A 27,061-nucleotide genomic window follows, 5' to 3' on the forward strand; every position below is an offset into this window, starting at 1 on the left:
ACTTTACTCAATGCTGCTACTGTCACATGAAAGTAATCAAAGATTCGGAGCCAGTGCTGTGGCATAGGGGGTTAAGCTGCTGCCTTCAATGCCAGCATCCCACATGGGCACTGGTTTGAGTCCCAGTCGCTCTACTTCTGTTCCAGCTCCCTGCTAATGCACCTGGGAAAGCAGCAGAAGATGGCTCAAGTCTCTGGGCCCCTGCACTCTTGTGGGAGACCCAGAAGAAGCTCCCAGCTCCTGGCTTCAGATAGGCCCAGCCCCAGCCATTCCCGCCATTTAGGGAGCGAACCAACAGATGGAAAATCTCTCTCCCTCTCTCTCTCTCTCTCTTTCTAACTCTGACTTTCAAACAAGTAAAATAAATCTTTTAAAAAACGAAAAAAGGCCAGCGCTGTGGCTCATTTGGCTAATCCTCCACCTGCGGCGCCGGCACCCCGGGTTCTAGTCCCAGCTGGGGCGCTGGATTCTGTCCCAGTTGATCCTCTTCCAGTACAACTCTCTGCTGTGGCCCAGGAAGGCAGTGTAGGATGGCCCAAATGCTTGGGTCCCTGCACCCTCATGGGAGACCAGGAGGAAGCACCTGGCTCCTGGCTTCAGATCAGCACAGCACACCAGCCATAGCAGCCACTTGGGGGGTGAACCAATGGAAGGAAGACCTTTTTCTCTGTGTCTCTCTCTCACTGTCTAACTCTGTGAAAAAATAAAAGAAAGAAAGAGAGAGAAAGAGAGAGAAAGAGAGAGAAAGAGAGAGAAAGAGAGAGAAAGAGAGAGAAAGAGAGAGAAAGAGAGAGAAAGAGAGAGAAAGAGAGAGAAAGAGGAAGGAAGGAAGGAAGGAAGGAAGGAAGGAAGGAAGGAAGGAAGGAAGGAAGGAAGGAAGGAAGGAAGGGTAATCGAAGATGGTACATAAATGGATGAGTGTGGAGTGTGACTGTTACTACCCTTTGGATTCTCTCACCCAAACTCATGGTGAAATGTAATCCCCACTGTGAGGGGTTAAGAGCTGGCCCTAGGAGGGGCCTTTAAGAGGTGATTAAGTTGTGAGAGTTCTCCCCTTGTGAATGGATTAGTCCCTTCGTAGATTAATGGATTGGAGGGTTAAAAGGTCAGTGGGTGACCTCAACAGTACATCTGTCTCTAGCATGCTCACCCTTCAGTGTCCCCCATCGTGCCAAGACCCAGCAGGGTGGTACTTCCCAGGTGGCGAGCAGAGCCAGCCCCATGCTCCTGGACTTCCCAGCCTCCAGAACCATGAAAGAGAATCTCTCTCTTTGTAAGTGACCCAGTCTGTGGTGTTCAGTTACAGTAACAGAAAACAGACTGAGACAACTGTGCTCCAATAAAATTGTATTCAAAAAAACATGTTTGGGGCCGGCGCCGCGGCTCACTAGGCTAATCCTCCGCCTAGCAGCGCCGGCACACCGGGTTCTAGTCCTGGTTGGGGCGCCGGATTCTGTCCCGGTTGCCCCTCTTCCAGGCCAGCTCTCTGCTGTGGCCCGGGAGTGCAGTGGAGGATGGCCCAGGTGCTTGGGCCCTGCACCCCATGGGAGACCAGGAAAAGCACCTGGCTCCTGGCTCCTGCCATCGGATCAGCGCAGTGCGCCGGCCACGGCGCGCCGGCCGCAGCAGCCATTGGAGGGTGAACCAACGGCAAAGGAAGACCTTTCTCTCTGTCTCTCTCTCTCACTGTCCACTCTGCCTGTCAAAAAATAAAAAAAAAAAATAAATAAATAAATAAATAAAAAACATGTTTGAAGGGGTGGGCCTTGTAGTGCCTTAAGTCACTGACTATGACAGCATCCCCTATCAAAGTGCTAATCTGAGTCCCGGATACTCTGCTTCTGATCCACATTCCCGCTGACGCACCTGGGATGATGGCCCAAGGAATTAGATCCTTGCCACCTACCCGGGAGACCCAAATAGAGTTCCAGGCTCCTGACCCATCCCCAGCTGTCATGGCCATCTGGGGGAGTGAATCAGTGGATGAAAGATCTCTCTCTCTATCCTCCTCCCCGCCCCCCACTCTGCTTTTCAAATAAATAAGCCTTGAAAAACACACACACACACACACAAGTTGGAGGGCCCAAATTTGGTCCATGACCCAGTTTGATGACACCTATTATAGTCAATGCCCTCATCCTTAAAGAGACAAACAAAAACAGAATCCCATGCCTAAGCAGTCTCGAGTCCACTTCCAGGGCAGGCCTGCATGGGCCTCTCTGTCCCATGTCCCTTATCTTGGGACTCCCCATATTGCCACTAAAGGATGTGTTTCTCTAGGCTTGAATGTGACAAGAGGTGGCTGTTTGAGGACACACAGGTGAGATGACTGAGCATATAGATAAGGCCCTAGCAGTGTGGTGGGAAGGGGCTAGAGGGGGAAGAGATGAGAGATCAGGCCAAAGGGCTGGTATGGTATGGAACTCCAAGGAGTCAAAGAACTCCACGATTAAACCTGGTCTTCCAGGTCAGTTAAAAGTATAATTTATCCAGAGAAAAAGGATGTAGCATACCTTATTTTACACTTTATTGTGGGGCAAGCGCTGTGGTATAGCTGATAAAGCCACAGTGCCAGCATCCCATTCAAGTCCTGCTGCTCCAATTATGATCTAGTTCCCTGCTAATGCATGTGGGGAAGCAGCAGAAGATAGCCCAAATCCTTGGGTCTCTGCACCCACATGGGAGGCCTGGAAGAGGCTCTTGGATCCTAGCTTCAGATTGGCCCAGCTCTGGCCATTGCAGCCATTTGGTAAGTAAACCAGCAGATGTAAGATTTCTCTCTCTATCTCTGTCTCTGTCTGTCTGTCTCTCTCTCTCTCTCTCTAACTTTGCCTTTCAAATGAATAAATCTTTTTTAAAAAACACTTTATTGCTTGAATTTTCATTTTTATCTACTTATTTGATAGGCAGAAAAAGCTCCCATCTGCTGTTTCACTCCCAAACCCCTGCAACAGTTCTGAGACCGAAGCCAAGAGTCAGAAATTCAACCCAGGTCTCTCACGTGGGTGACAGGAACCCAAATACTTGGGCCATCACTGTTGTCTGCCAGGATCTGCATCAGCAAGATACTAGAGTCAGGAGCCCGAGCTGGGTAACAAACCAAATTACTATGCTAGGTTATAAACTGAACTGCTAGCTTATGGTTTTGAACAGTTAGACGTGTGGTATGTGGTCCCCATTTGAACTTTGCTCCTGCCCCATAATGCAAGAGGAAGCCAGTGTAAAAGCACAAATGCCTCTCAGAACAGTCCCAGTCGGGCTGCCCCAGGCCCTGCCAGGTGGCTCCCTGAGGTCAGAATCTGGAAGCAGGTTCCCGTCTCTGCACTGCCCCCGGTAGTCAGCTGCAGCGCACGGCAGTGCCTCCCAGCCCCCTCTTGCCTGCAGCCATCCAGCTTGGCATCAGGCCCCATACTTAGCACCCCCCCCCATCAACAGAACAGTGCCCCAGCCTTCCCAGTCTGTACTCTGGAATGTCTTCTCTCTCCAGTTTATCTAATTTCTTTGAACTATTTGATATTTGTACAAGTTCTCTTGAGGTAGAATTAAGCCTCTGGAGAATTCTTGGTCTCCCTCTCTCTCATTTAACATACCCATTGCCACCACCGTGCTTTTCACCTACCTCTGCCATCTGATCAGCAAAGGACCTAAAAGCACATTCCCTTTACCCAGAATACTCCAAAGCCAGAGGGGATTACCATCTTACCAACACTAGTACATGCTCATGTCCAGGACACTTTGGAATTACAGCTAACGAAATATTACTAACACAGGCCACATGTGGTACAGTGGGTTTAGCTGCCTCCTATAACGCCAGCATCCTATAGTGGAGTGCCACTTCAACCCCCAGCTGCTCTGCTTCTGATCCAGCTCCCTGCTAATGTCTCTGGGAAGGCAATGGAGGATGGCCCAAGCACCTGTCATGTAAACGTCACCCAGATGGAGCTCCTGGCTCCTGGCTTCAGCCTGGCCCAGCCCCACTGTCACAGTCACTTGGGAAGTGAATTAGCAGATGGAAGATCTCTGTCTCTCCCTCTCTATCATTCTTGCTTTTCAAATAAACAAATCTTTTTTCAAAAAAAATCACCAAAATAATATCCAAATCTTGTAAGCAGCAAAGTGTATCCAGAAAAATTAGCAATTCTTCAAAATGCTGTCCCATGAAATACCTTCAATCTTTTATATTTTTAAAGGTAAATGAGAATTTCTCTAAATGTCACTTTCAATGATATAATAGTTGTGGTGTGGTATCCCATAATTTTAAGAATTACTGCTATGTAATTTACATAATTACTATAATATAGTATGTTTTGTATAATTTACCATTCTTTTATTTTGCTCAATATTTTACTTTTGTCCTAAAATCGTTTTCTATAAATATAAAATCCCAGAGTTGTAATTTGTTTCTTTTTTAGCACTCCAGATCTCTAGAAAAAGACAATTTATCAAAGTGTTTTGCAATAACATATTGCTTAGTTTCTCTATCATTTTATTTGCTAATAGTTATGCCTATTGCTTAGCATAATTTACTTATTTCTTCCATGACTCAGGTCACCATCAGAACACATAATTACTCAAGATATAAAGTAGAGAAAACAGAAACCTTGCACAGAAAGAGGTAGAGCTGAATCAGTTATTAAGTACATCATTATCCCTTTTAACTGGGCGCAGTCATAGAGAATGGAGGTTTGGAATTACAGACCTGGCTACAAGATCTGGCATAAACAACCTGTGGTCAAGACCATGACTTTCCCTAGCCCTTAGTTTCTCCATTGTATTTTTTTTTTTTTTTTTGACAGGCAGAGTGGACAGTGAGAGAGAGAGAGAGACAGAGAGAAAGGTCTTCCTTTTTCCGTTGGTTCACCCTCCAATGGCCGCTATGGCTGGTGTGCTGCAGCCGGCGCACCACGCTGATCCGAAGGCAGGAGCCAGGTGCTTCTCCTGGTCTCCCATGCAGGTGCAGGGACCCAAGCACTTGGGCCATCCTACACTGCACTCCCGGGCCACAGCAGAGAGCTGGACTGGAAGAGGAGTAATCAGGACAGAATCCAGCGCCCCAATCGGGACTAGAACCCGGGGTGCCGGCGCCACAGGTGGAGGATTAGCCTAGTAAGCTGCAGCACGGGTCAGTTTCTCCATTGTAAAGAGGAATATAAGGGGCCAGCATTGCGGCACAGCAGGTTAAGCCACCACCTGTCACTCTGGCATTCCATATGAGAACCAGTTTGAGTTCTAGCTGCACTACTTCCAGTCCAGCGCCCTGCTAATGAGCCTGGGAGGGCAGAGGAAGATGGCTCAAGTGCTTGGGCCCTTGGCACACACATAGAAGACCTGGATGAGTTCCAGGCTCCTAGCCATTTGGTGAGTGAACTAGCAGCTGGGAAGATGTGTGTGTGTGTGTGTGTGTGTGTGTGTGTGTGTTCCTGTCTCTGTGTAACTCTGCCTTTCAAATAAAGAAATAAAGAGAGAGGAATATAGTGATACCAGTTCTCTGCTTTACAATACAGGTAGCATGAGAGCAAATGATAAAAGGTTTTTAAGAGGACCTTGCTGGGGTAGCACTGTGGTACAGTAGGTTAAGCCTCTGCCTACATTGCCAGCATCCCATATGGGTGCTGGTTCGAGTCCTGGCTGTTCTACTTCCAATTCAGCTCCCTGCTATCGCCTGGGAAAGCAGCAGAAGATGGCCCAGGTGCTTGGGCCCCTGTGCCCATGTGGGAGACCTAGATGAAGCTCCTAGCTCCTGGCTGCAGATTAGTGCAGCACCGGCCATTGTGGCCATTTAGGGAGTAAACTGGTAGCTTTGGAATCTGCAAGGAGGGAAGGCCTATACTTCCGGGAATGGAGAGTCCCTACCTGTACTTCCGGGAGGAAAAGTCCTTGTCAAGATCCCCGTGGGTGCCTAAAGGTCAACCAATGAAGATCAGACTCGCTTCAACCTTTAACCCCCATGCCCTGAATCTATAAAAGGAGCCTTCCCAATCTCTGACGTGCAACTTCCCCGGTCCCCCGCTCTGTTGCTCTGTTGGGACCTGTGAACTTTGCCTGGGAGCAGAATCCCAACAAAAACTTGTGAATTAATTGATTCATCTGCCTGGGAAGATTTGTTTCGCGCCAGACACCTTGCATGAACCAGCAGATAGAAGATCTATCTCTCTCTCTCTCCCTCTCACTGTCTGTAACTCTACCTCTCAAATAAATAAATAAAATCTTAAAAGGGATGGGGGGGACCAGCAATATAGAGTAGTGGGTAAAGCCGCCGCTAGAAGTGCCAGCATCTCATATGGGCGCTGGTTCAAGTCACAGTTGCTCCACTTGCGATCTGGCTCTCTGCTACAGCCTGGGAAAGCAGTGGAAGATGGCCCAAGTCCTTGGGCCCCTGCACCTGCATGGGAAGACCTGGAGGAAGCTCCTGGCTCCTGGCTTTCAATTGGTGCCACTCTGGCCATTATGGCCAATTAGGGAGTGAACCAGTGGATGAAAGACCTCTCTCTCATTCTCTCTCTCTCTCCCTGCCTCTCCTCCTCTCTGTGTATAACTCTGACATTCAAATAAATAAATCTTTAAAAAGTAAAATAAAATAAAATAAAAAGAAGACCTTGCTAACAGTGTTGATGTACCAATTACTATTTCACAAAATGAAAAGAGTTTTCATGGAATCAAGATTCCTAACACTGCCATGATATTGATTTCATTTGACAGACTGTGATGGTTAATTTTAAGTGTCAACTTGACTGGCCTAAAGGATGCCCCAATAGCTGGTAAAACATTGTTTCTGGATGCACATGTCAGGTCATTTTCTGAAGAAATTAGCATTTGGATCAGTCAAGAACATTCTCCTCTCCAGTGTGAGTAAGCACCATTCAATCCACTGAGACCCTGATTAGAACAAAAAAGCAGGACAGGGTAAATTTATTCATTCACTCTTTCCTTGTCCCCACTCCCTATCCCCAAGGTAGGACATCTGTCTTCTGCCCCCAGAGTTCTCAGGCCTGTGCCCACCCCTCACTCATGGCCTTCCTCAAGCCTTCAGCTCAGGCTGAATTACAGCAGCAGCTCTCCTGGACCTCCAGCTTGCAGGCGGCAGATGGTAGGACTTCGTGGCCTCCATAATCGTGTGAGCCAATTGCTACGATAAATCTCTTCTTATGAATCTATTTATACCCTATTGTCTCTGTTTCTCTAGAGAACCCTAAGCAATACACAGATGTTATCTAGACTTTCCTACACAGGTGGCCATGTGCAGGTGTACCCTGAGAGTGAGTACCTCCTTCATTTCCATGCCCTACGAGCCTACCTTGCCTCACCCTAGTCCCAGCCCTTGGAGAAGGATGTTTACAAATCCTGCAGATACAATAATAAGCCACTATAATCATTTCTGGATCTAATATCTTCTGGTTACTGAAGTTATTTTGTAGAGGGACTGGCCCTCTATATTCCACTGCCCTGAGTTGACAATGGGCCTGGACATCATTGGATTTTGACTTCATATCCCATCACCAACACCCATCTCCAGATCTGTTTCATCATCCCCAGCTGAAACTCATGCTCATTCAAGAGTAACTCCCCACTACCTCTGTTTCCAGCCCCTGGCAACCACCATTCTACCTTCTGTCTCTATGAGTTTAACTTCTCTCGTGATTCCATACAAGGGAAATCGGACAATGTTTATCCTTTTGTTGGACTAGTCTCTTTTCAAGATAAATGAACTCCTAGTTAAAGATGGCAGGATGTAACCCTAAACTTCTATCTCCACTCCCTCCCCAATACCCTACTACAATAATAGTAAAGTAGTAGTGAAAAACTACAGCAAGAGATGGGAAATCACCAAGAGACAAGAAATGTTTAGCAGAATTACTGAAGATGTAAAGTAGAAGATGCACACAAAAGGGTGCACACTGCATAATTCCACAGACAAGGAACTGAACCTTCCTACTTCCTCCTATCACTCTAACACAACAGTCATGTGGTGGCTTGATACATATGCCCCCCAAAATTTGCAGGGATGACTCTCTAAAAAAAACTGAACACCCCAAAAGGTCCACAGTCTTTCTTTTAGACACTCATTGGTGGCACGTCTAAAAGGTGGCTTACCACCTGATACCCCTATGTGAAGTCTTCCAGTGAATGAGCCCACTAGAAACACAGAGTCCCTAAACAAAACAATGCATGATCTCATTCTCATATGTGCTGCAATAAGGTCACCAGATTCTGATGAAAGTCTCCAACATCAAAGATTTACTCTAAGATAAGCCAACAGAACACATGGCCAGAAGGCAGGGAGCATCTAGATGCTATGTGACTGTTTGTACAGACAAGCCCACGTATAGAAAAGGCACCACTCATATATAATGGGCCAACTTTACCAGGCAAACAGCCTGCACTTCAGGCTTGTATGGAGCAAAGAATGGAGAAGGGCCTTAAAACATCTCTCAGTCCTTGACTTGTGAGATAAAACCTCATTGATCAGAGCTGGAAATCAATGGTCAATGTTTAAAGTGGATGAATCTAGAATTGGTGATGTAGACATATTATTTAAAGGCAATGACAACAGCAGAAACAGCTGAAAGGCCCACAGCTGCAGAGGTAGCTAAGAATGATTATGACATGTTTCATGAATCCTTCTTTGTAGTTTTGTGGTTTAACCTTATGCATGTATTAGTGGTTTTTTATTTTCTTTTTTTTATTTTCAAAGAAAATGACTGGAAGTTGTTTTTTTCTCATGTGGCACTGTTTCACTCTGGAATCTTCCAATTAAGCTTTTGGCTAAACACATAAATATGATAATGATAATTATTCAGGAATCAGGAGGTTTGTGAAAGCATTGTGTGCTATTAGAGTAATCAAGCTCAGCTCTAACACATCTTGGCTTTTCAGGATAATTAGACCACACTGGAGGCCCAGATGGGGTGAATGAGAAAGCCATGGGTGTCTGCCACATTGCAGCAAGAAAACATCACACAGAACTACTCGACTGGCATCGAAATTTGCATGTTAACTTAGTACACAACAAGAACTGAATAAAAATGCTTGGATTTGGGGCAAAACGTTTCACTTGCAAAACCAAACACAGAAAATAGTACAATAATTGTTCCAATTTTAGTATATGTGCTGCCGAAGCAAGCATGGTACAATAATTAATGTGCTACACAACTTACTTTAAATCCTCATGCTTAAAAAAAAAAACAAACTAGGAAATAACAGTTTTTTTTTAAAAAAAAATTTATTTCTCTATTTGGAAGGCAGAGTTACAGAGAGAAAGAGACACAGATAGATTTTTCATCTGCTGGTCCACTCCCCAAATGGCCGCGACAACCAGAGCTGAGTCCGGCTGAAGCCAGGGGCCTGGGATTCCATCTGGCTCTCCAGCATGGGTGCAGAGGCACAAGCACTTGCACCATCTTCTGTGCATTAGCAAGAAGCTGGATCAGAGGCGGAGCAGGGGTCGGCGCTGTGGTGTAGCGGGTAAAGCCGCTGCCTGCAGCGCTGGCATCCCATGTGGGCGCTGGTTCAAGTCCTTGCTGCTCCACTTCTGATCCAGCTCCCTGCTATGGCCTGGGATAGCAATAGAAGACAGCCCAAGTACTTGGGCTCCTGCACACGAGTGGGAGACCAGGAATAAACTCCTGGCTCCTGGGTTCAGATTGGCTCAGCTCCAGCCATTGCAGCCATCTGGGGATGAGCCAGTGGATGGAAGACCTCTCTCTCTCTTTTTGCTTCTGCCTCTCTGTAGCTCTGCCTTTCAAATAAATAAATAAATGGAGGAGGAGGAGGAGGAGGAGGAGCTAGGACATGAACTAGTGCCCACAAGGGATGCCAGCATCACAAGCAGCAGCTTAACACAGTATGCCACAACACCAGCCACGAGCCCTCGAAATAGTTCCTTCTGTATCTTCTATTTCCAAAAAGTTCACCTCATAATATAAGCAGAATAACAAATATTATTTAATGTGGGGCTGGCACTGTGGCATATCAGGGTTAAACCAACCAGTTCCCTACTAATGTGCCTGGGAAAGCAGCAGAAGATAGCCCAAGTCCTTAGGCCCCTGCACCCACGTGGAAGACTTGGATGAAGCTCCTGGCTTTGGCCTGGCCCACCCCTGGCCATCGTAGCCATTTGGGGAGGGAGTCAGTGGATGGAAGACTTCTCTCCCTCTGCCTCTTCCTCTTTATAACCCTGCCTTTCAAATAAATAAAATCTTTTTAAAAAATCATTTATTCTGGGGCCAGCACTGTGGCTTAGTAGGTTAAGCATCCACCTGCTGTGCCAGCATCCCATATGGGTGCCGGTTTGAGTCCCTGTTGCTCTGCTTCTGATCCAACTTCCTGCTGATGGCCTGGCAAAGCAGGGGAAGATGGCCCAAAATGCTTGGGACCCTGCATCCATGTGGGAGACCCAGAAGAAGCTCCTGGATCCTGGTTTGAGATCGGCCCAGTTCCAGCTGTTGCAGCCATTTGGGGAATGAACCAGTGCATGAAAAACCTCTCTCTGTGTGTCTATAACTCTGCCTCTCAAGTAAGTAAATAAATCCTTTTAAAAAATCATTTAATCTATTAATTCATCTGACAAAGATTTGTTGTGTCCCTACTGTGAACAAGTTCCTGAGTTGGTGCTACGATTGCAGTCTGGAAAGGCACATACAGTCTCTGCCCTCAGTATGACTTAAAGACTGGTATAGAACAGCAGGAAGTACATAGACAATATCACCACATGTAATGACAGAGTACTAGTATACGCTATGGTTTGAATATGGTGTCAGTGTTCACAAGGTTCGTGAGCTGGAAGCTTGGTCCCCAGCACGACAAAGTTGAGACAGAAGAATCTTTACAAAGTAGGGCTAATGCAAGGTACTCAGAGATGGATGCCAATCTCAGAGTGAGTGAGTTCTTGGAAGCAGAGGTTGTTATAAACTTAAGTCACCCATGTGTTTGGCCTCTTTTGTATGTGGCCAGCTCTTCTTGCAATTCTCTATCATGTTGTGACACAGCCAAGAGGGCCCTCACCAAAGGCTGAGGCTACTTGACTTTTGACTTTCAGCCTCTAAAACTGGAGTTAAATAAGCCTCTTTTCCTGTAGCCAGCTTTGTGGCATAGTGGGGAAAGCCACAGCCTGTGAAGTTGGCATCCCATATGGATGCTGGTTTGAGTCCCAACTACTCTACTTTCAGTTTCCTGCTAATACACTTGGGAAAGCAGCAGAAGACTAAAGTACTTGGACCCCTGCACTCACATGGGAAACCTGGATGAAGCTCCTGGCTCCTGGCTCCTGGCTCCTGGCTGCTGGCCCAGCCCTGGCCCAGCCCTGGCTGTAGTGGCCATTTGGGGAGTGAATCAGCAGATAGAAAATTTCTCTCTCTCTCTCTATCTCTCTCTCTCTCTCTCTATCTCTATCTCTCCTTCTCCCTCTCTGTAACTCTGCCTTTCAAATAAATTAATAAATCTCTTTTTTTAAAAAAAAAAGCCTCTTTTCCTTATACACCCAGCATCTGGTGTTTTCATATACCAACAGGAAATAGACTAAGACAATATATGAGTACATCAGTGCAAGACAGAGTTAGGATGGATAGCAATTATCTAGGACAACAGCTCTCTGGACAGCAGTGAGAAGACAGAAGTGATATCCAAGATGAGTGCCTCAATGGTAAGGCTGGAGGAGGAGAATCTGAGTATTTAATACGAATTCTTCAAGGTAGAGCAAAGGCTGAAGGGTGGAAAGAACGGGGAACAGTTAAGGGGAGAGGTAAGAGGTGAGACCATGGAGTAAATGGGAGCCAATACACACAGAATTTTGTAAACATATCCAAGGTTATTCTAAGAGCACACAATGAGAAGCCATGGCAGTCACTGAGGTCATACCTAGGGGTGCAATTGTCTGAATGCTTGTGTCCCCCAAAATTCCTATGATGAAAGCCTAATCCTCAAGGGTAGGGCCTCTGGCAGGTGATTAGGTCATGGGGTGGAACCCTCATGAATGGGATTAATGCCGTTTTGAAGGAAATCCCAGAGAGATCAGCAGCCCCTTTCTCAGCATGAGGAAGCCACTGATGAACCAGGAAGTGGGCCCTCCACAGACACTGAATCTGTCAGAGCCTTGATCTTGGACTTTTCAGTCTCCCAAGTGTAAGAATATATTTCTATTGCTAAAGTCCACCAGTATAGTATTGTTTCATAGCTGCCCAAATGAATGAAGACTGGGGGAGGGGATCTTGAAGGACAGGTATGACTTTACCATATTCGATTTTACAAAGGTTTTCCACCAGGATGGCCCAAGTACTTGGGCCCTGCACCCCATGGGAGACCAGGATAAGTACCTGGCTCCTGCCAGCGGATCAGCGCGGTGCGCTGGCTGCGGCGGCCATTGGAGGGTGAAGCAACGGCAAAAGGAAGACCTTTCTCTCTGTCTCTCTCTCTCTCACTGTCCACTCTGCCTGTCAAAAAAATAAAGAGAAAATAAAGGTTTTCCACCAGTGTTGCGGCACAGTGGGGTAAGCCACCATCTGGGACACCAGCATCCCACGTAAGCCTTGGTTCAAGTCCTGGCTGCTCCACTTCTGATCCAGCATCCTACAAAGGCACCTGAGAAAGCAGCCGATGATGACCCAAATGCTTGGGCCCCCGCCATCCACGTGGGAGACCTTGGTGGAGTTCTAGGTTCCTGCTAAAGCCATTAGGAGAGCAAACCTGCACATGGATGCTATCCTTCCCTCTCTGTCTTTCCTTCTCTCTCTGTAAACTCTGCCTTTAAAACAAGTAAATATTTTTTTTCTTTTTTACAAAAAAGGGGAGAAGGATTTTCCCTCAAAAGAATTTATTCTAGACTAGTTTCCATTACTTTGTTTACTTTCCAATCACATGCATGTCTTATCCATTTCTATTATTTGTTGTTGAGACAATTAGACAAATACAGAGTAATGGGAAGACAGAGAGATCTTCCATCTGCTGGTTCACTCTCTAAATGGCCACAACAGCCAGGGCTGGGCCAGGCTGATGCCAGGAGCCAGGAGCCAGGAGCTTCTACTGCCTTCCCAGGTACATTAACAGGGAGCTGGATCAGAGCAGCCAGTACTCAAACCTGCGCTCCAATATGGGATTCCAATACCTCAGGCAGCAGCTTTATCCACTGTGCCTCAATGCTGGCCCCTGGCTTTAAGAAAGATCCACATTGGCGGGCGCCACAGCTCAATAGGCTAATCCTCTGCCTGCAGCGCTGGCACACCAGGTTCTAGTTCCGGTCGGGGCGCCGGATTCTGTCCCGGTTGCCCCTCTTCCAGGCCAGCTCTCTGCTGTGGCCCGGGAAGGCAGTGGAGGATGGCCCAAGTGCTTGGGCCCTGCACCCCATGGGAGACCAGGAGAAGCACCTGGCTCCTGGCTCCTGCCATCGGATCAGTGCGGTGTGCCAGCCACAGCACACCAGCCATGGCGGCCACTGGAGGGTGAACTGACGGCAAAGGAAGACCTTTCTCTCTGTCTCTCTCTCTCACTGTCCACTCTGCCTGTCAAAAAAAAAAAAAAATCCACATGAATATTCCAGAGCTGAAAAAGACAATACTAGATGAAATGAACAGCTCACGGGGAACAGCAGAAGAAAGGATCAGATGAACTAAAAAACAATGCATAGAAATTACCCAAGTGAAACAAAGATAGGGGAAAAGAAAAACAGAATAGAGCCTGAGAGACATGAGGGACAATATTAAAAAGATATAATTAGAGATTTATAAGTAAAAAAAAAAAAGAATGGGGCACAAGAAATATAACAAGAAGAGCTAATTGTTGAAAATTTTCCAAAAGTGATTTAAAAAAAAAATCAGTCCACAGATCCAATAAGCACAGCAAACCCAAAGGCAGCCAAAAACTCTAAAGAAGACCACACCTACCTATATCATAGGCAAACTTCTGAAATTAAAGATAAAGAGAAAATCTTAATTTGAGCAGGAAAAAAACTCATCACATTCAGGCAAATAACTGTAATGAAGTAGGAGGGGGAGGTGAAGAAAGAAACAGCAGCAGTCAGAAGACAAAGGAATAACTTATTTACTTACTTACTTATTTCTTTCTTTATTTATTTAAGAGGCAGAGACAGACAGCTACCTCTTGCTAGTTCATTCCCCAAAAGTCTTCAATAGCTGGGGTGGGACCAGGGCCAAATCTGGGAGCTGGGGACACAAGCCAGGTCTCCTACATGGATACTTGGAACTCAATTACTTGAGCCATCACCTGCATATTACCAGGAAGCTGGAGCCAGGAATCAAACCCAGCTATTCCAAAGGGAGACACTGGCATCTAAACCACTAAACACCAATCCCCGTGATATCGGAATTGGACCACTTAAAAATATAATACCGGAATGTGGCCCCTTAAAGTTCCCCAAAAGTCCCATCTGTGGTGCCACATATGTTATCGGAATTTGGAGTGCCATATGATATCACTATATGCTTATTAATAAATCTCCAGCATTAATAAGCCTGAGTGGGTTCTTGCCTAATATTCAGAGAAGTCTGAATGCCAGCATAAATGAACGAGGCAGCATGGTACATTTTAAGCTTTTATTTAGTGCGAAAGATGTATAGGAGAATGAGGGCTTTATCTATAGGAGAGAGGTAGTTCTGGGTTCATTCCGAGTACCAGGAACCAGCCACATTTAAGAGCATCTAGGCCACAAAACATAAGGCGGGTTGGAAAAAAAAAAAAAAGGCCAGACACACCCTGTCCCAGGGTTTTAATCCACTTTCAAAGGGGAGTGGTTAATTAACCTGATTGGCCGGTGGGTGCTCAGGTGCGGTAAGGTAGGGGCATGAGGTCACACCGGGGCGTGGTGAAGGCGTGGTCTTCCAGCTCACAAACCTAATCAGTTTTAACCTGTATGCCTGTCTACTTCTTTTTTAAGATTTATTTTATGGGTCCAGCCCTGTGGTATAGCAGGTTAAATCTACCTGCAGGGCCGGCGCCGCAGCTCAATAGGCTAATCCTCTGCCTGCGGCGCCGGCACCCTGGGTTCTAGTCCCGGTGGGGGTGCCAGATTCTTTCCCAGTTGCACCTCTTCCAGGCCAGCTCTCTGCTGTGGCCCGGGAAGGCAGTGGAGGATGGCCCAAGTGCTTGGGCCCTGCACCCCACGGGAGGCCAGGAGAAGCACCTGGCTCCTGCCTTCGGATCAGTGTGGTGCGCCGGCCGCAGCGCACCAGCTGTGGCGGCCATTGGAGGGTGAACCAACGGCAAAGGAAGACCTTTCTCTCTGTCTCTCTCTCTCCTACTGTCCACTCTGCCTGTCAAAAAATAAAAAACTGCAATGCCAGCATCCCAAATGGGTGCTAGTGAGACCTGGCTGCTCTTTTTTTTTTTTTTTTTTTTTTTTTGACAGGCAGAGTCCAAGCACTTGGGCCATCCTCCACTGCACTCCCGGGCCACAGCAGAGAGCTGGCCTGGAAGAGGGGCAACCGGGACAGAATCCAGCGCCCCGACCGGGACTAGAAGCCGGTGTGCCGGCACCGCAAGGCGGAGGATTAGCCTAGTGAGCCGCGGCGCCGGCTGCTCTACTTTCAATCCAACCTCCTGCTAATGAGCCTGAGAAAGCAGTGGAAAATGGCCCAAGTGCTTGGGCCCCTGCACCCATGTGAGAGACCTGGAAGAAGTTCTAGGCTCCTGGCTTTAGCCTGGCCCCGCCCCAGTTGTTGTGGCCATTTGAGAAGTGAACCCATAGATGGAACATCTCTCTCTCACTCTCTCTCTCTCTGTCTCTCCTCCTCTCTCTGTAACTCTGCCTTTCAAGTAAAAAAAATAGTAATTTTTAAAAATATTTTTATTTTATTTATTTGAAAGGCAGATTTACAGAAAGGGAGGGAAAGACAGAAAGAATCAAACTTTCCATCCACTGGTTCACTTCCCAAATGGCCACAACAACTGGGGCAGGACCAGGATGAAGCCAGGAGCTTCATCTGGGTCTCCCATGTAGGTGGCAGGGTCCCAAGCACTTAGGCCATCCTCTGCTGCTCCACCAGGCCATTAGCAGGGTGCTGAATCAGAAGTGGACTTGAACCAGAGCCTATATGTAATGTCAGCACTGCAGGCGATGGCTTAACTCGCTATGCCACAAATGGCCCTCAGAGTAACATCTTTAAATGCTGAAGGTAAAATCCTCCATCTACAATACAATATCCTATAAAAATATCCTTCAAACACAAAGGTAAAATAGAGGTATTTTCATAAAATTAAAAGATGAGATAATTTATTGCCAGCATGCCTGCACTATATCAAAGAATCTATTGAAACTGAAAGGAAATTATCCCAGGATGAAGCACAGATATACAGGAGAGAATGAGGAATAAAGGATAACTATGTGGGTAAATATAAAAACTGTTTTAAAATTACATTAACGTGGGCCGACGCTGTGGCGCAGCAGGTTAAAGCCTTGGCCTGCAGTGCCGGCATCCCAAATGGGTGCCGGTTCAAGTCCCGGCTGCCCCACTTCTGATTCAGCTCTCTCCTGTGGCCTAGGGAAGCAGTAGAAGATGGCCCAAGTCCTTGGGCCCCTGCACCTGCGTGGGAGACCCAAAAGAAGCTCCTGGCTCCTGGCTTCGGATCAGCGCAGCTCCAGCCATTGCAGCCATCAGGGGAGTGAACCAGTGGATGGAAGACCTCTCTCTCTGTCTCTATCTCTCTCTGTAACTCTTTCAAATAAATAAAATAAATCTTTTAAAAAAATAAATAAAATTACATTAACATATATTGGTTATTTACAGGAAAAGCAATAATGTGAGTTTTTTAAAATTTGTTTATTTATTTGAAAGGCAGAGTTACAGATAGGCAGAAGCAGAGAGAGAGAGAGGTCTTCCATCCGCTGGTTCATTCACTAGATGGCTGCAACAGCCAGAGCTGCACTGATTCGAAGCCAGGAGCCAGGAGCTTCTTCTGGGTCTCCCACATGGGTGCAGTGGTCCAAGGATTTGGGCCATCTTCTACTGCTTTCCCAGGCCATAGCAAAGAGCTGGATCAGAAATGGAGCAGGCAGGACTCAAACTGGCACCCATATGGGATGCCAGCACAGTAGGTAGAGGCTTTACCCACTATGCCACAGTGCTGGTCCCATGCAATAATGTTTTATGAGGTTTACAATACATGTAGAAATAAAAATTCTGACAATAATAAAGTTATAAATAGAAATATATTATTTTAAGGTTCCCAAATGATTCTAAACAATAAAAAAGCTAATTCAATCTAGACCACAGAGTTATGCAAGCATTTTCAAATCTCTAAAGTAAATACTAACTTAATTACAGAAAGGTATATCTAAAAATCTAAAAGAGAAGGGAAAAAATGGAGTAATAAAAAATATTGGATTAAGAAAGGTGGGGAGGGTCGGCGCTGTGGCATAGAGGGTAAAGCTGCCACCTGCAGTGCCAGCATCCCATGTGGGCACTGATTCAAGTCCCAGCTGCTCCACTTCCCATCCAGCTCTCTGCTATGACCTGGGAAAGCAACAGAAGATGGTCCAAGCCCTTGGGCCCCTGCACCCATGTGGGAGACCTGGAAGAAGCTCCTGACTCCCGGCTTTAGATTGGCACAGCTCCAGCCATTGCGGCCATCTGGGGAGTGAGCCAGCGGATGGAAGACCTCTCTCTCTCTCTGCCTCTGCCTCTCTGTAACTCTGCCTTTCAAATAAATAAATAAACCTTAAAAAAAAAAAAAAAGGAAAAGAAAAAAGAAGAGGGGGAGGGGCTGGCATTGTGGCACAGCAGGTTAAGCTACATACCGTACTGAGCACTGGCTGAGTCCCAGCTGTTTTGTTTTCAATCCAACTCCCTGCTAACTACCTGGGAAGGCATCAGAGGATGGCCCAAGTACTTCGATCCCTGTCATCCAAGAGAGAGGCTGGATTGAACTCCCAACTCCTTGCTTCGACCTGACCCAGCTCTAGCTGCTGCAACCATTTGGGGAGTGAACGAGGGGATAGAAGATCTTGCTCTCTCTCTTTCTGTCTCTCCCTCTCTCTCTCTGTCACTCTATCTTTCAAATAAATCAATAAATCTTGGGAAAAAAAGAACAAAGAAACAAAAGGCAGAACTACAGAAAACAAATAGCAAGATGGTAAGCTTAAACTTATCCATACCAATAATGAAATTAAATGCAGATGCAATTTGACAGAACTTGCCACACTGAATAGAAACACAAAACTTTACTAAATGTTACAACAAAGCACACCCCATAAATAAAAGGGTACCAATAATGAAACTAAAAGAATTGAACATATCCATCAAGCAACACTTGTCATCAGAAAGTTGTTATAGCTCTATTTAAACTAGGCAAAGTAGACTTCAAGACAAATCCTATACATATGAGGGTATTCAAAAAGTTCATAGAAATGCAAAGTATGAGAAAACTATGTATGGATTTCAAAACCCTTTTGCACTAAAAATTATCTTAAATTCCATTTTGCTGTGAACTTTTCAAAGCATGTTTTATAAAGACAAATATTTCATCATGATGGAAGTGTTGTTTATCAGGAGACATTAACAATACAAAATGTATGTTTCTAATAGCATATAGGAAGAAAAATTTGTAGATATTAAGAGAAACAGATACACACTCATAGAGGTTTTTTTTGTTTCTTTTTTTTTTTTTTTTTTTTTTTTTTTTTGACAGGCAGAGTTAGACAGTGAAAGAGAGAGAGACAGAGAGAAAGGTCTTCCTTTTTCCATTGGTTCACCCCCCAAGTGGCCACTACGGTTGGTGTGTTGCGGCCTGCGTGCCGTGCCGATCTAAAGCCAGGAGCCAGGTGCTTCCTCCTGGTCTCCCATACGGGTGCAGGGCCCAAGCACCTGGGCCATCCTCCACTGCACTCCCGGGCCACAGCAGAGAGCTAGACTGGAAGAGGAGCAACCGGGACAGAATCCGGCACCCCAAATGGGACTAGAACCCGGGGTGCCGGCGCCCCAGGCGGAGGATTAGCCTACTGAGCCACGGCGCCAGCCACTCATAGAGATTTTTAATATACCTCTCTCAGTAACTGACACTATCTCTAGATAGACACTCTCTTCTCAACAACAACAACAAAAACAGAAATTTGAGAAACACTATCAACCAACTTGACTTACCTGAAATTTATAGATTACACTCAATTACAGAACACAGATTCTTTTTTAAGTGTCTACAGAACATTTATCTAAATACTAAGTTGAAAAATAAGTCTCAAGAAATTCAAAGGACTGCATGGTGAGTATGCCCTCTGACTACAGCTACAGTGGAAATAAATGAGGAAGTTAACAGGCAACTAGAAAATTCCCTCAATATTTGGAAATTAAGCCATGTACTTTGCTATTTTTAATTTTATTTATTTATTATTTGAGAGACACAGAGAGAAAGACAGACAGAGCTCACATCTGCTGGGTTCATTCTCCAAATACCTGCAATGGCTGAGGCTGAGCCAGGCCAAAGCTGAGAGCTGGGAGTCAGAAACTCAATCCAGGTTTCCCATGCGGATGGTTGAAATCCATTTGCTTGAGCCATCAACTGCTGCCTCCCAGTGAACACATTAGCAAGAAGCCAGAAATGGGAGCAGAGCCGGGACTCAAATCCAGGCACTATGATGCAGGAAGCAGGTGTCTCAACCAGCGTCTTAATTGCTAGGCCAAACACATGCCCCTGCCACACACTTTTAAATTACTTATGGGTCAAAGAATAAATCACAGTAGGAAATTAGAAATATTTCCTAGTGAACAATAATAAAAGCAATACATATTAAATTTGAGAGATACAACTTAGAAATAAACTTATAGATTGAGTGCTTATACTTGAAAAGAAGCCTTAAAATCTGTAATTTCAGCTTCTATCTTAAGAATATGGGGTGCATACAGGAGCAAATCAAACCCAAATAAGTAGAGAAAGGAAATAATGAAGGTCACAGCATAAGAGGTAATTTGGGAAGTAAACCAGAGGATGGAAGATCTTGCTCTCTCTCTCTCTCTCTCTTGCTGTAACTCAGCCTTTCAAATAAATAAATATAATCTTCTTTAAAAACCTTTTTTTTAAATCTTTTTTTTTTTTTTTTTTTTTTTTTTTTTTGACAGGCAGAGTGGACAGTGAGAGAGAGAGACAGAGAGAAAGGTCTTCCTTTGCCGTTGGTTCACCCTCCAATGGCCGCCGCGGCCTGCGCGCTGCGGCCGGTGCACCGCGCTGATCCGATGGCAGGAGCCAGGAGCCAGGTGCTTTTCCTGGTCTCCCATGGGGTGCAGGGCCCAAGCACCTGGGCCATCCTCCACTGCACTCCCTGGCCACAGCAGAGGGCTGGCCTGGAAGAGGGGCAACCGGGACAGAATCCGGCGCCCCGACCGGGACTAGAACCCGGTGTGCCGGCGCCGCTAGGCGGAGGATTAGCCTAGTGAGCCGCAGCGCCGGCCTTAAATCTTTTTTTAAAAAAAGATTATATTGTGGCCGGCACTATGGCTCAGCAGGTTAACGCCCTGGCCTGAAGCGCCAGCATCCCATATGGGCACCGGTTCGAGACCCGGCTGCTCCTCTTCCAGTCCAGCTCTCTGCTATGGCCTGGGAAAGCAGTAGAAGATGGCCCAAGTGCTTGGGCCCCTGCACCCGCATGAGAGACCCAGAAGAAGCTCCTGGCTCCAGGCTTCGGATCAGCTCAGCCGTTGTGGCCATTTGGGGAGTAAACCAGCGGATGAAAGACCTCTCTGTCTCTGTTGCTACCTTTCTCTGTAACTCTGCCTGTCAAATAAATAAAATAAATCTAAAAAATTAAAAATTAAAAGATTATATTTATTTGTTTGTTTATTTGAAAGTCAGAGCCACACAGAGAGAGGAGAAACACAGAGAGAGTCTTCCATCCGTTGGTTCACTCCCCAATTGGCCGCCATGGCCGGAGCTGCACAGATCGGAAGTCAGGAGCCAGGAGCTTCTTCCGGGTCTCCCACATGGGTGCAGGGGCCCAAGCACTTGGTCCATCTTCTACTGCATTCCCAAGCCATAGCAGAGAGCTGGACCGGAAGCAGAGCAGCCAGGTTTCAAACCGGCGCCCACAAGGGATGCTGGTGCTTCAGGCCAGGCATTAACCCACTGCACCACAGCACCGGTCCCATAAATATAATCTTAAAAACAATAAACTGACCCAATACCTGACACAAAGTAGACTTATAGTAGATCTTTGCTGCCTTTCCCTTTTGCATTCTTTAGGGTATATGTTTTGCCCGCTACTTAAGAGAGACTCAGAACACTGGCACAGACTGAACAGTCGACAGTGCAGGCTGCTAAGGTGGCTACAGTGCGATTGAAGTCCTAGTCTCTATCTGTTCCTGCCAAATAGTCCAGACATGGGAATGAAGCGCTCTTGGCCCCTCTGCACCAGGCAAGCTGCCACTAAATGAACAAATCAGTGCCATAGCAAACACAACTGCTCAGTCAAGGCTTGTTTGATTTTCTGATATATGAAACTGTGAAACATAGTAAAACAGTAGTTGTTTTAAGTCACTTGATTTTTTGTCAATGGTGTGAGGGTGACTTTAATTCTTGCCTGCAAATGGAGATGAGATAGAGCACCTTTCAGATCAAACAGGAGATGAAGAAATGATAACAGGAGGGAGAGAGAGACACACAGGTTCTGGGAAGTAACCAATTCAGTGTGGCTAGAGCATAAGGTGTGTATAGTGTATACTGGGAGTTACAATGAACAGCACACTCTGTCTACACCAACGGGTGGTGAGGGGCAGGGACATGGATTCTCCCTTATTCTCCATCAGCCACTCACCAGCTTCACAAAGAAAAGACAAATATAAGAAAAAGACAATGTACCTGCTAGAAACATAGCTTTGGACAAGCCCCCAATCCTCCTGGACTCCTTTCCAATCAGATCATTACTCCTTATCCCCTCCAGTGTGGAAATTTGAGAGCTTCTATTGCTGAAGACATTTGATGGGGGAGGGATTTATGTTTTCTGTAGGTTACCAGGAACTGTGAAGCAGAGAAACAACACAGGTTTGGGATATTAGCAAGCATGCTATTTCAGTGAAATGCATCACAGCTCTCAACCTTGCTTCTAGCACGTAAATTGCAGATTCATATGCATAATGCACTATGGGCTACCACGGTGATCAGCTGCATTTTCACATGGTTCTTGATGTCCTAGGGTGCTGGAAACCATAAATTGCAAAACACAAAATAGAATCGAAGACCAGCTGGGTGTAGCTAGATGAGAACTCCTGGTGGGATACTTAGGAGGTTCCTGAGAGCAGGAATCAGGACAGGGAACGTGAATAAAGGTGAGTTTATTTGGGGGAAGGAGGGACACACATGCAGATAATTTGGGGCATGTGGAGTTGCCAAGCGTCTGGGGCACCCCCAAGCAATTACATTGACTATGCAGTTGGCGTGACCCAGGAAGTCGGTAGATGTAAATTTGGGTACCATCAGTTTACAGACGGAAAAGCATCAGCTCACTCGGGAAGCAGGGGAAGGTCAGCTGGGACTCAGGTCTGGAATGGGGAGGAAAGAGGAACAGTAAGAACGGGATTCCCTGGTACAGACCTTATACTGAACCAGGGATTTCGCTGTCTCCCTTCGAAGCCATTGTGTATCCATCTCATGAAAGCCTTGGTCTACTTTCTCCTCTGTAACACCAGACTTCTCATCTCACTAAACGCACCAGAAACTTTGCCTGTTCTGCCTTTATCCAACCATTAATTCAGGTAACAAATATTTACTGAGCCAAGTGCTCTGGGCCAGGTTCTGTGCAAGGCCCTGATGACACAGCACTGGGTCGCAGCAGTGTCCGAATCAACATTCCCACCTCAAATGTTTACAGTCCAGTGAAGGAGACAGACCCACACAAATAGTGAAGCAGTTATTTTGGGAAAGGGAGAAGCTGTTTTTCAAAAACAAGCTGGATAAGGGGATGTGGGGTAGTGGGTGGTACTATTTTGAACAGGGGAGTCCGGAAAACCATTTTTGGGGTGACATTCGAGCAGGGACTGGAATGAGGTACGGAAGTTCTGGAAGAAAGGGGACTACAACAGAGTGTGGGAGGGGCTAGAAGCCCAGGTAAGGAATCCGGTTTGCATTGCGTGACATGGAACCAGCTTGGTCTGAGCAGCTGGCTAAATGGTAGTTACCTCAGTGGGCACCGGAGGGGACCAAAGAGCAGGTTTAGAGGCGAAATAGGGAAATGGCTCTGGCCACACCAAGTTTGAGTTCTCAACTCGACGTCCAACTAAAGTTGAAGAGGCTGCTGTTTACGTGAACCAAGTTCACACAACCGACCCAGGCTGCAAGTAACTGGGGCAGCATTGACAGCCATGCACCTGCACCAGACCACCTGAAAGTGCTGGACAGAGCCGGACTCCTGAGTCTCAGCGCCAGGAGCAGCCTGGATGGGCCATCGACGCGGGAACCGGGCCACGAGGGCTCCACAAGGCTGCAGCTGCTCCAGCAGGGGAAAGACGGTGTCCTTAAAAGGATGGCCGGCCAGCAGCTCGCCAGGAGCGCGGAGGCGGGTGGGCAACTTTCCAAGCAGAGGCACACGGGTTTGCAGAGACACACAGGGCTCGTAAAAGGGGACAAGGCGTCTGGAAATGGCGGAGCCAGCAGCTGGGGGCAGAGGGCCGCGGTGCGTTCCCACTCGGTCCGCAGCGTCCCGGTGTCACAGGCATTTCACCCTTCCCGCAAAGTCCTCGCAGGCGGCCGGCGCCGCGCCGCGCTACGGCAAGCAGGCCCAGCGGCGCCGCTCGCACCACTGAGGCCGCGGAAGACGGAGGAGCCGCCCGCAGCCCGCCGGCCGAGTCTCGCGAGAGCACGGCCTCGCCCGCCCAGCATGCCCCGCGCCGCCGCCGCTGTCGCCGCCGCCGCCGCCGCGCCGCGGCTTGAGGGCGGGAGGCTGGGGGAGGGTAGCGGAGCCGGCGCCGCCGCCATGTTGGGTCTGAGGCGGCTGCTGTAGGCGCCGACGGAGCGAGCGGGCGTGCGGCGCGGCGACAGCGGCGCGGGATCTGCCTCTCTGCGAGCGGCCCGGAGCGGCGGCGGCGGCGGCGCCATGAGCGGGGGCACCCCTTACATCGGCAGCAAGATCAGCCTCATCTCCAAAGCGGAGATCCGCTACGAGGGCATCCTCTACACCATCGACACCGAGAACTCCACGGTAGCCCTCGCCAAAGGTACGCCGGGGCGGGCCTCGGGGTGGGGGCGGGGGGCCGGGCCGGCCGGCGCTCGGCGCCGCGCTCGGCTCTCGGCCCGCGGCCTCGCTGCCTCCGCCGCCCCCCGGGGAGCCGCTCCCTCCGTGGGCCGGGCCGCGGCCTCCCCGGGGGCTCCTGGGCTCCCACCCGGGAGCTCCGCGCCTTCAATCCGGGAACTGCGGGGCCGAGTGCGCGGCGGGCGGGGCGGCCCTCAGGTCCAAGAACACCGAGAGAGGTGTCTTCCAACTCGGAAATTCGGTAGTTCTGTCGTCCTGCCACAAAACAAAAGCCGGAGTATGCAAAGAATTTTTCCGCCCAGCCCGAGTGGGGTGCCGATGGCTCAGCGCCCGTTTTCTCAGACTCGTTCGTTTCAGTTCGTGGCGATATTCCTCAGGTGAACTCGGAAGTAACGTGCCGAAACTTTGGGCTTGCTCTGCGACGCAAATGGTTTCCCAGTGCCGCTGGGACGGTGGGGCAGATCCCACCCCGCTTGTCCGCGCCGTGGCGTTTACCTGTTAAACCGGAATGCTTCTCGAAGCCTGTTGTGCAAGCGGGGTACACGTTAACAACGCTTGCTGCCCTGTTTCTGGAAGCCTGGCCGGGAGGAGAATTCGGGTCTGAGGCAGGCAGATCGGGTGCTCGCGGGGAAAGCGTCCCGGCCCAGAGTGTGTAGCTTCGCTGCAGCCTTGTGTGGGTTTGATTTCCGTTCGTACGTGCTGGGTCTGTGCCCTGCCAGGAAACCAGAGAGAAAATAAACTAGCTCCTGCTCTTCAAAGAACTCTCACCGCAGTCGGGAACACTTCGAAGGGGGGCGCACGCTAACCCAGGTGTTTTTCCCAGCACATCTGGTAGAGTTAGGGTCGGAGGCCTGGGGCTGGGAAGCACATTTTCTAAATCTGTAAATTGTAGTTTTAAGTTAATTGCTGAGAGAGTCGTATTGCAGTATCAAGTGTTCCACACGTTTTTGTGGATGCTGTGGTAGATCCTTGTACTAGAACTTGCCTTTGGATAGATCTACCTGGATGGGGCAGCTTTTCCTGTTTACAGAACTGTGTTCCGTAGAAGAGGAGTATGAGACGTTCCACAGTTGGGTTGTGGTGATAGTTGCACAACTCTCAATTTACGAAAATCTGAAAATTGTATACTTTAAAAAGTTAGTAGGTCTGTATATTTTGTTTGTTTGAGAGGAATCTGCTGGTTCATTCCCCAAATTCCCAAAACAGCTGGGGCTCAACCAAGCTAAAAACCAGGAGCCAGGAACTCAGTCCAGGTCTCCAGGGGCCCGACTACTTGAACTCATTCAGCCTCCCAGGGTCTGCTAGCGGGATGCTGGAGTCTGGAGCCTGGAGCTTGGAGCTTGGCATGGAGCTGAGGTAGACCAATGTCTGTTGTAGAGAGTGCTATGAAAACTGGAACACTCCCAACTGCCCTTTTTGCCATATGAAGCACTGTGTCCTGACACATGACCTCATTAAAACAACTTACATAGGTTATCTCTTCATTATTCTTTGAGAACTCCGTTGTACTTCAAAATGTATTTTCATATTTACTGATCGTTAAAGACATGATCGGTGCATGCATTGGGCACAGTAGTTCAGATGCTGCTTGGAACACCTGCATCCCATTATATCTGAGTGCCTGTATTTGAGTCCTGACTGCACTTCTAATCCAACTTCAGCTAATGGAGCACCCTGGGAGGCAGCAGGACCTAGCTGAAGTGGTTGGGTCCCTGCCACCCAAATGGGAGAACTAGATTGAGTTACCAACTCCTGACTTCAGCCTGGCCCAGCTCTGGCTTCATGGGCATTTAGAGAATGAGTCAACAGATGAAAGATCTCTGTCTCTCTGCCTTTCAAATACATTAAAATTTTTTTAAAATTAGACTCTATTAATTATGCTTCCTAAATAACTTAGCTATTGTTTGGTCTTATTTCATGTCTTTTTTTTATAGATGGATAGCTGTACAGCGTTTCAGTTTTTGTGGCTTTGTGAAATTATGACAAGGACTCTAAAGTTCTTACTAAAAGCCACATACATACATACAGTTGAAAAGCATATTTCTCATTTAGGTGGTTTAGTAACTTTAAAAAGCCTTGTTTAATCTGAATTTAAAGATGTCTTGCCACTTTTGTGACTTACCAGTGAGTTATCTGGGCTACTTTTATTCCTGACCAAAAAGTCCACATATTTTTAAGATTTCTAAAGTATTAATTTCAGTCTTTTTTTTTTTTAGAAAAAAATTGTATATGTACCCTTCTTTGCAAAGATATAAAAAGTTTTTATTTTAATGATCCACATTTTAACTGGACATTTGGCTGCTTCTGGAGTCAATAAATATTTTATTAATCTGTAATGGTTAAATTCATGTGACATTGGTTAAATTTATATGACATAAAATAGTTTACTTCTTGTATTATGACTTAATATAGAGAAATAAAAATTTTTAAATTTAATTTGTACTTAATGCCATTGATGTTTTAATTCCACATATATCAATACCCATACATGCTTTTTCTTTAGCAGTGACTTATAACCACAGGTTTTGGGAATCAGGTTTGCAAAAACTTGAGTTACCAATCGATATACAATTCTGCATAGTATTATCTAATCTAAAACTTCTTTATAAGTATGCAGTCAATACTGGGCACTTCAAAATTTTTTGAAGACTTGTGTAGTTATTTGAAAGGCAGAAATAGAAGAAACAGATCTTCCATCCACTGGCTCACTGCCCAAATGGCCGCAACAGCCAGTTTTGGGCCTGACTAAAGCCAGGAGTGTGGAACTCCATCACAGTCTCCCACGTGGTTGCAGGGGCCAAGAACTTGGTCCATGTTCTTCTTGCCGTCCCAGGCGTGTTAATAGGGAACTGGATTGGAAATAGAGTGGCTGGATTATGAACCAGTGCC

The 27,061-nt window shown here is 47.0% G+C and overlaps 1 protein-coding gene and 1 long non-coding RNA gene across 29 annotated transcripts in view; one reads left to right on the forward strand and one right to left on the reverse strand.

Moving 5' to 3' along the window:
- Positions 1-24,866, reverse strand: part of LOC103348448 (uncharacterized) — a 312,164-nt gene extending 287,298 nt beyond the window's left edge. For 9 of the 23 annotated variants that reach the window (XR_016224711.1, XR_016224719.1, XR_011384237.2 and 6 more), the window contains exons 1-2: positions 24,668-24,866; positions 21,787-21,945 (exon numbers count right to left, since the gene is read on the reverse strand). This is a non-coding gene — a long non-coding RNA (uncharacterized LOC103348448). Of the gene's footprint in view, positions 1-21,786; positions 21,946-22,243; positions 22,467-23,102; positions 23,784-24,667 lie in introns of those variants that run through there. The other 14 variants (XR_016224714.1, XR_016224710.1, XR_016224713.1 and 11 more) reach the window with 5 other exon arrangements.
- The window catches only part of LSM14A (LSM14A mRNA processing body assembly factor), a 56,412-nt gene continuing 53,202 nt past the window's right edge, over positions 23,852-27,061 (forward strand). For all 6 annotated transcript variants that reach the window (XM_017342217.4, XM_002711503.6, XM_008257276.5 and 3 more), the window contains exon 1: positions 23,852-24,137. In XM_017342217.4, the coding sequence (XP_017197706.1) occupies positions 24,017-24,137 (121 nt within the window). In that variant the 5' untranslated portion in view covers positions 23,852-24,016. The remainder of the gene's footprint in view (positions 24,138-27,061) is intronic.

This window comes from Oryctolagus cuniculus, chromosome 18, assembly GCF_051225735.1.
Source record: "Oryctolagus cuniculus isolate XC-2025 breed Fujian yellow rabbit chromosome 18, ASM5122573v1, whole genome shotgun sequence".
Classification (NCBI taxonomy): Eukaryota; Metazoa; Chordata; class Mammalia; order Lagomorpha; family Leporidae; genus Oryctolagus; species Oryctolagus cuniculus.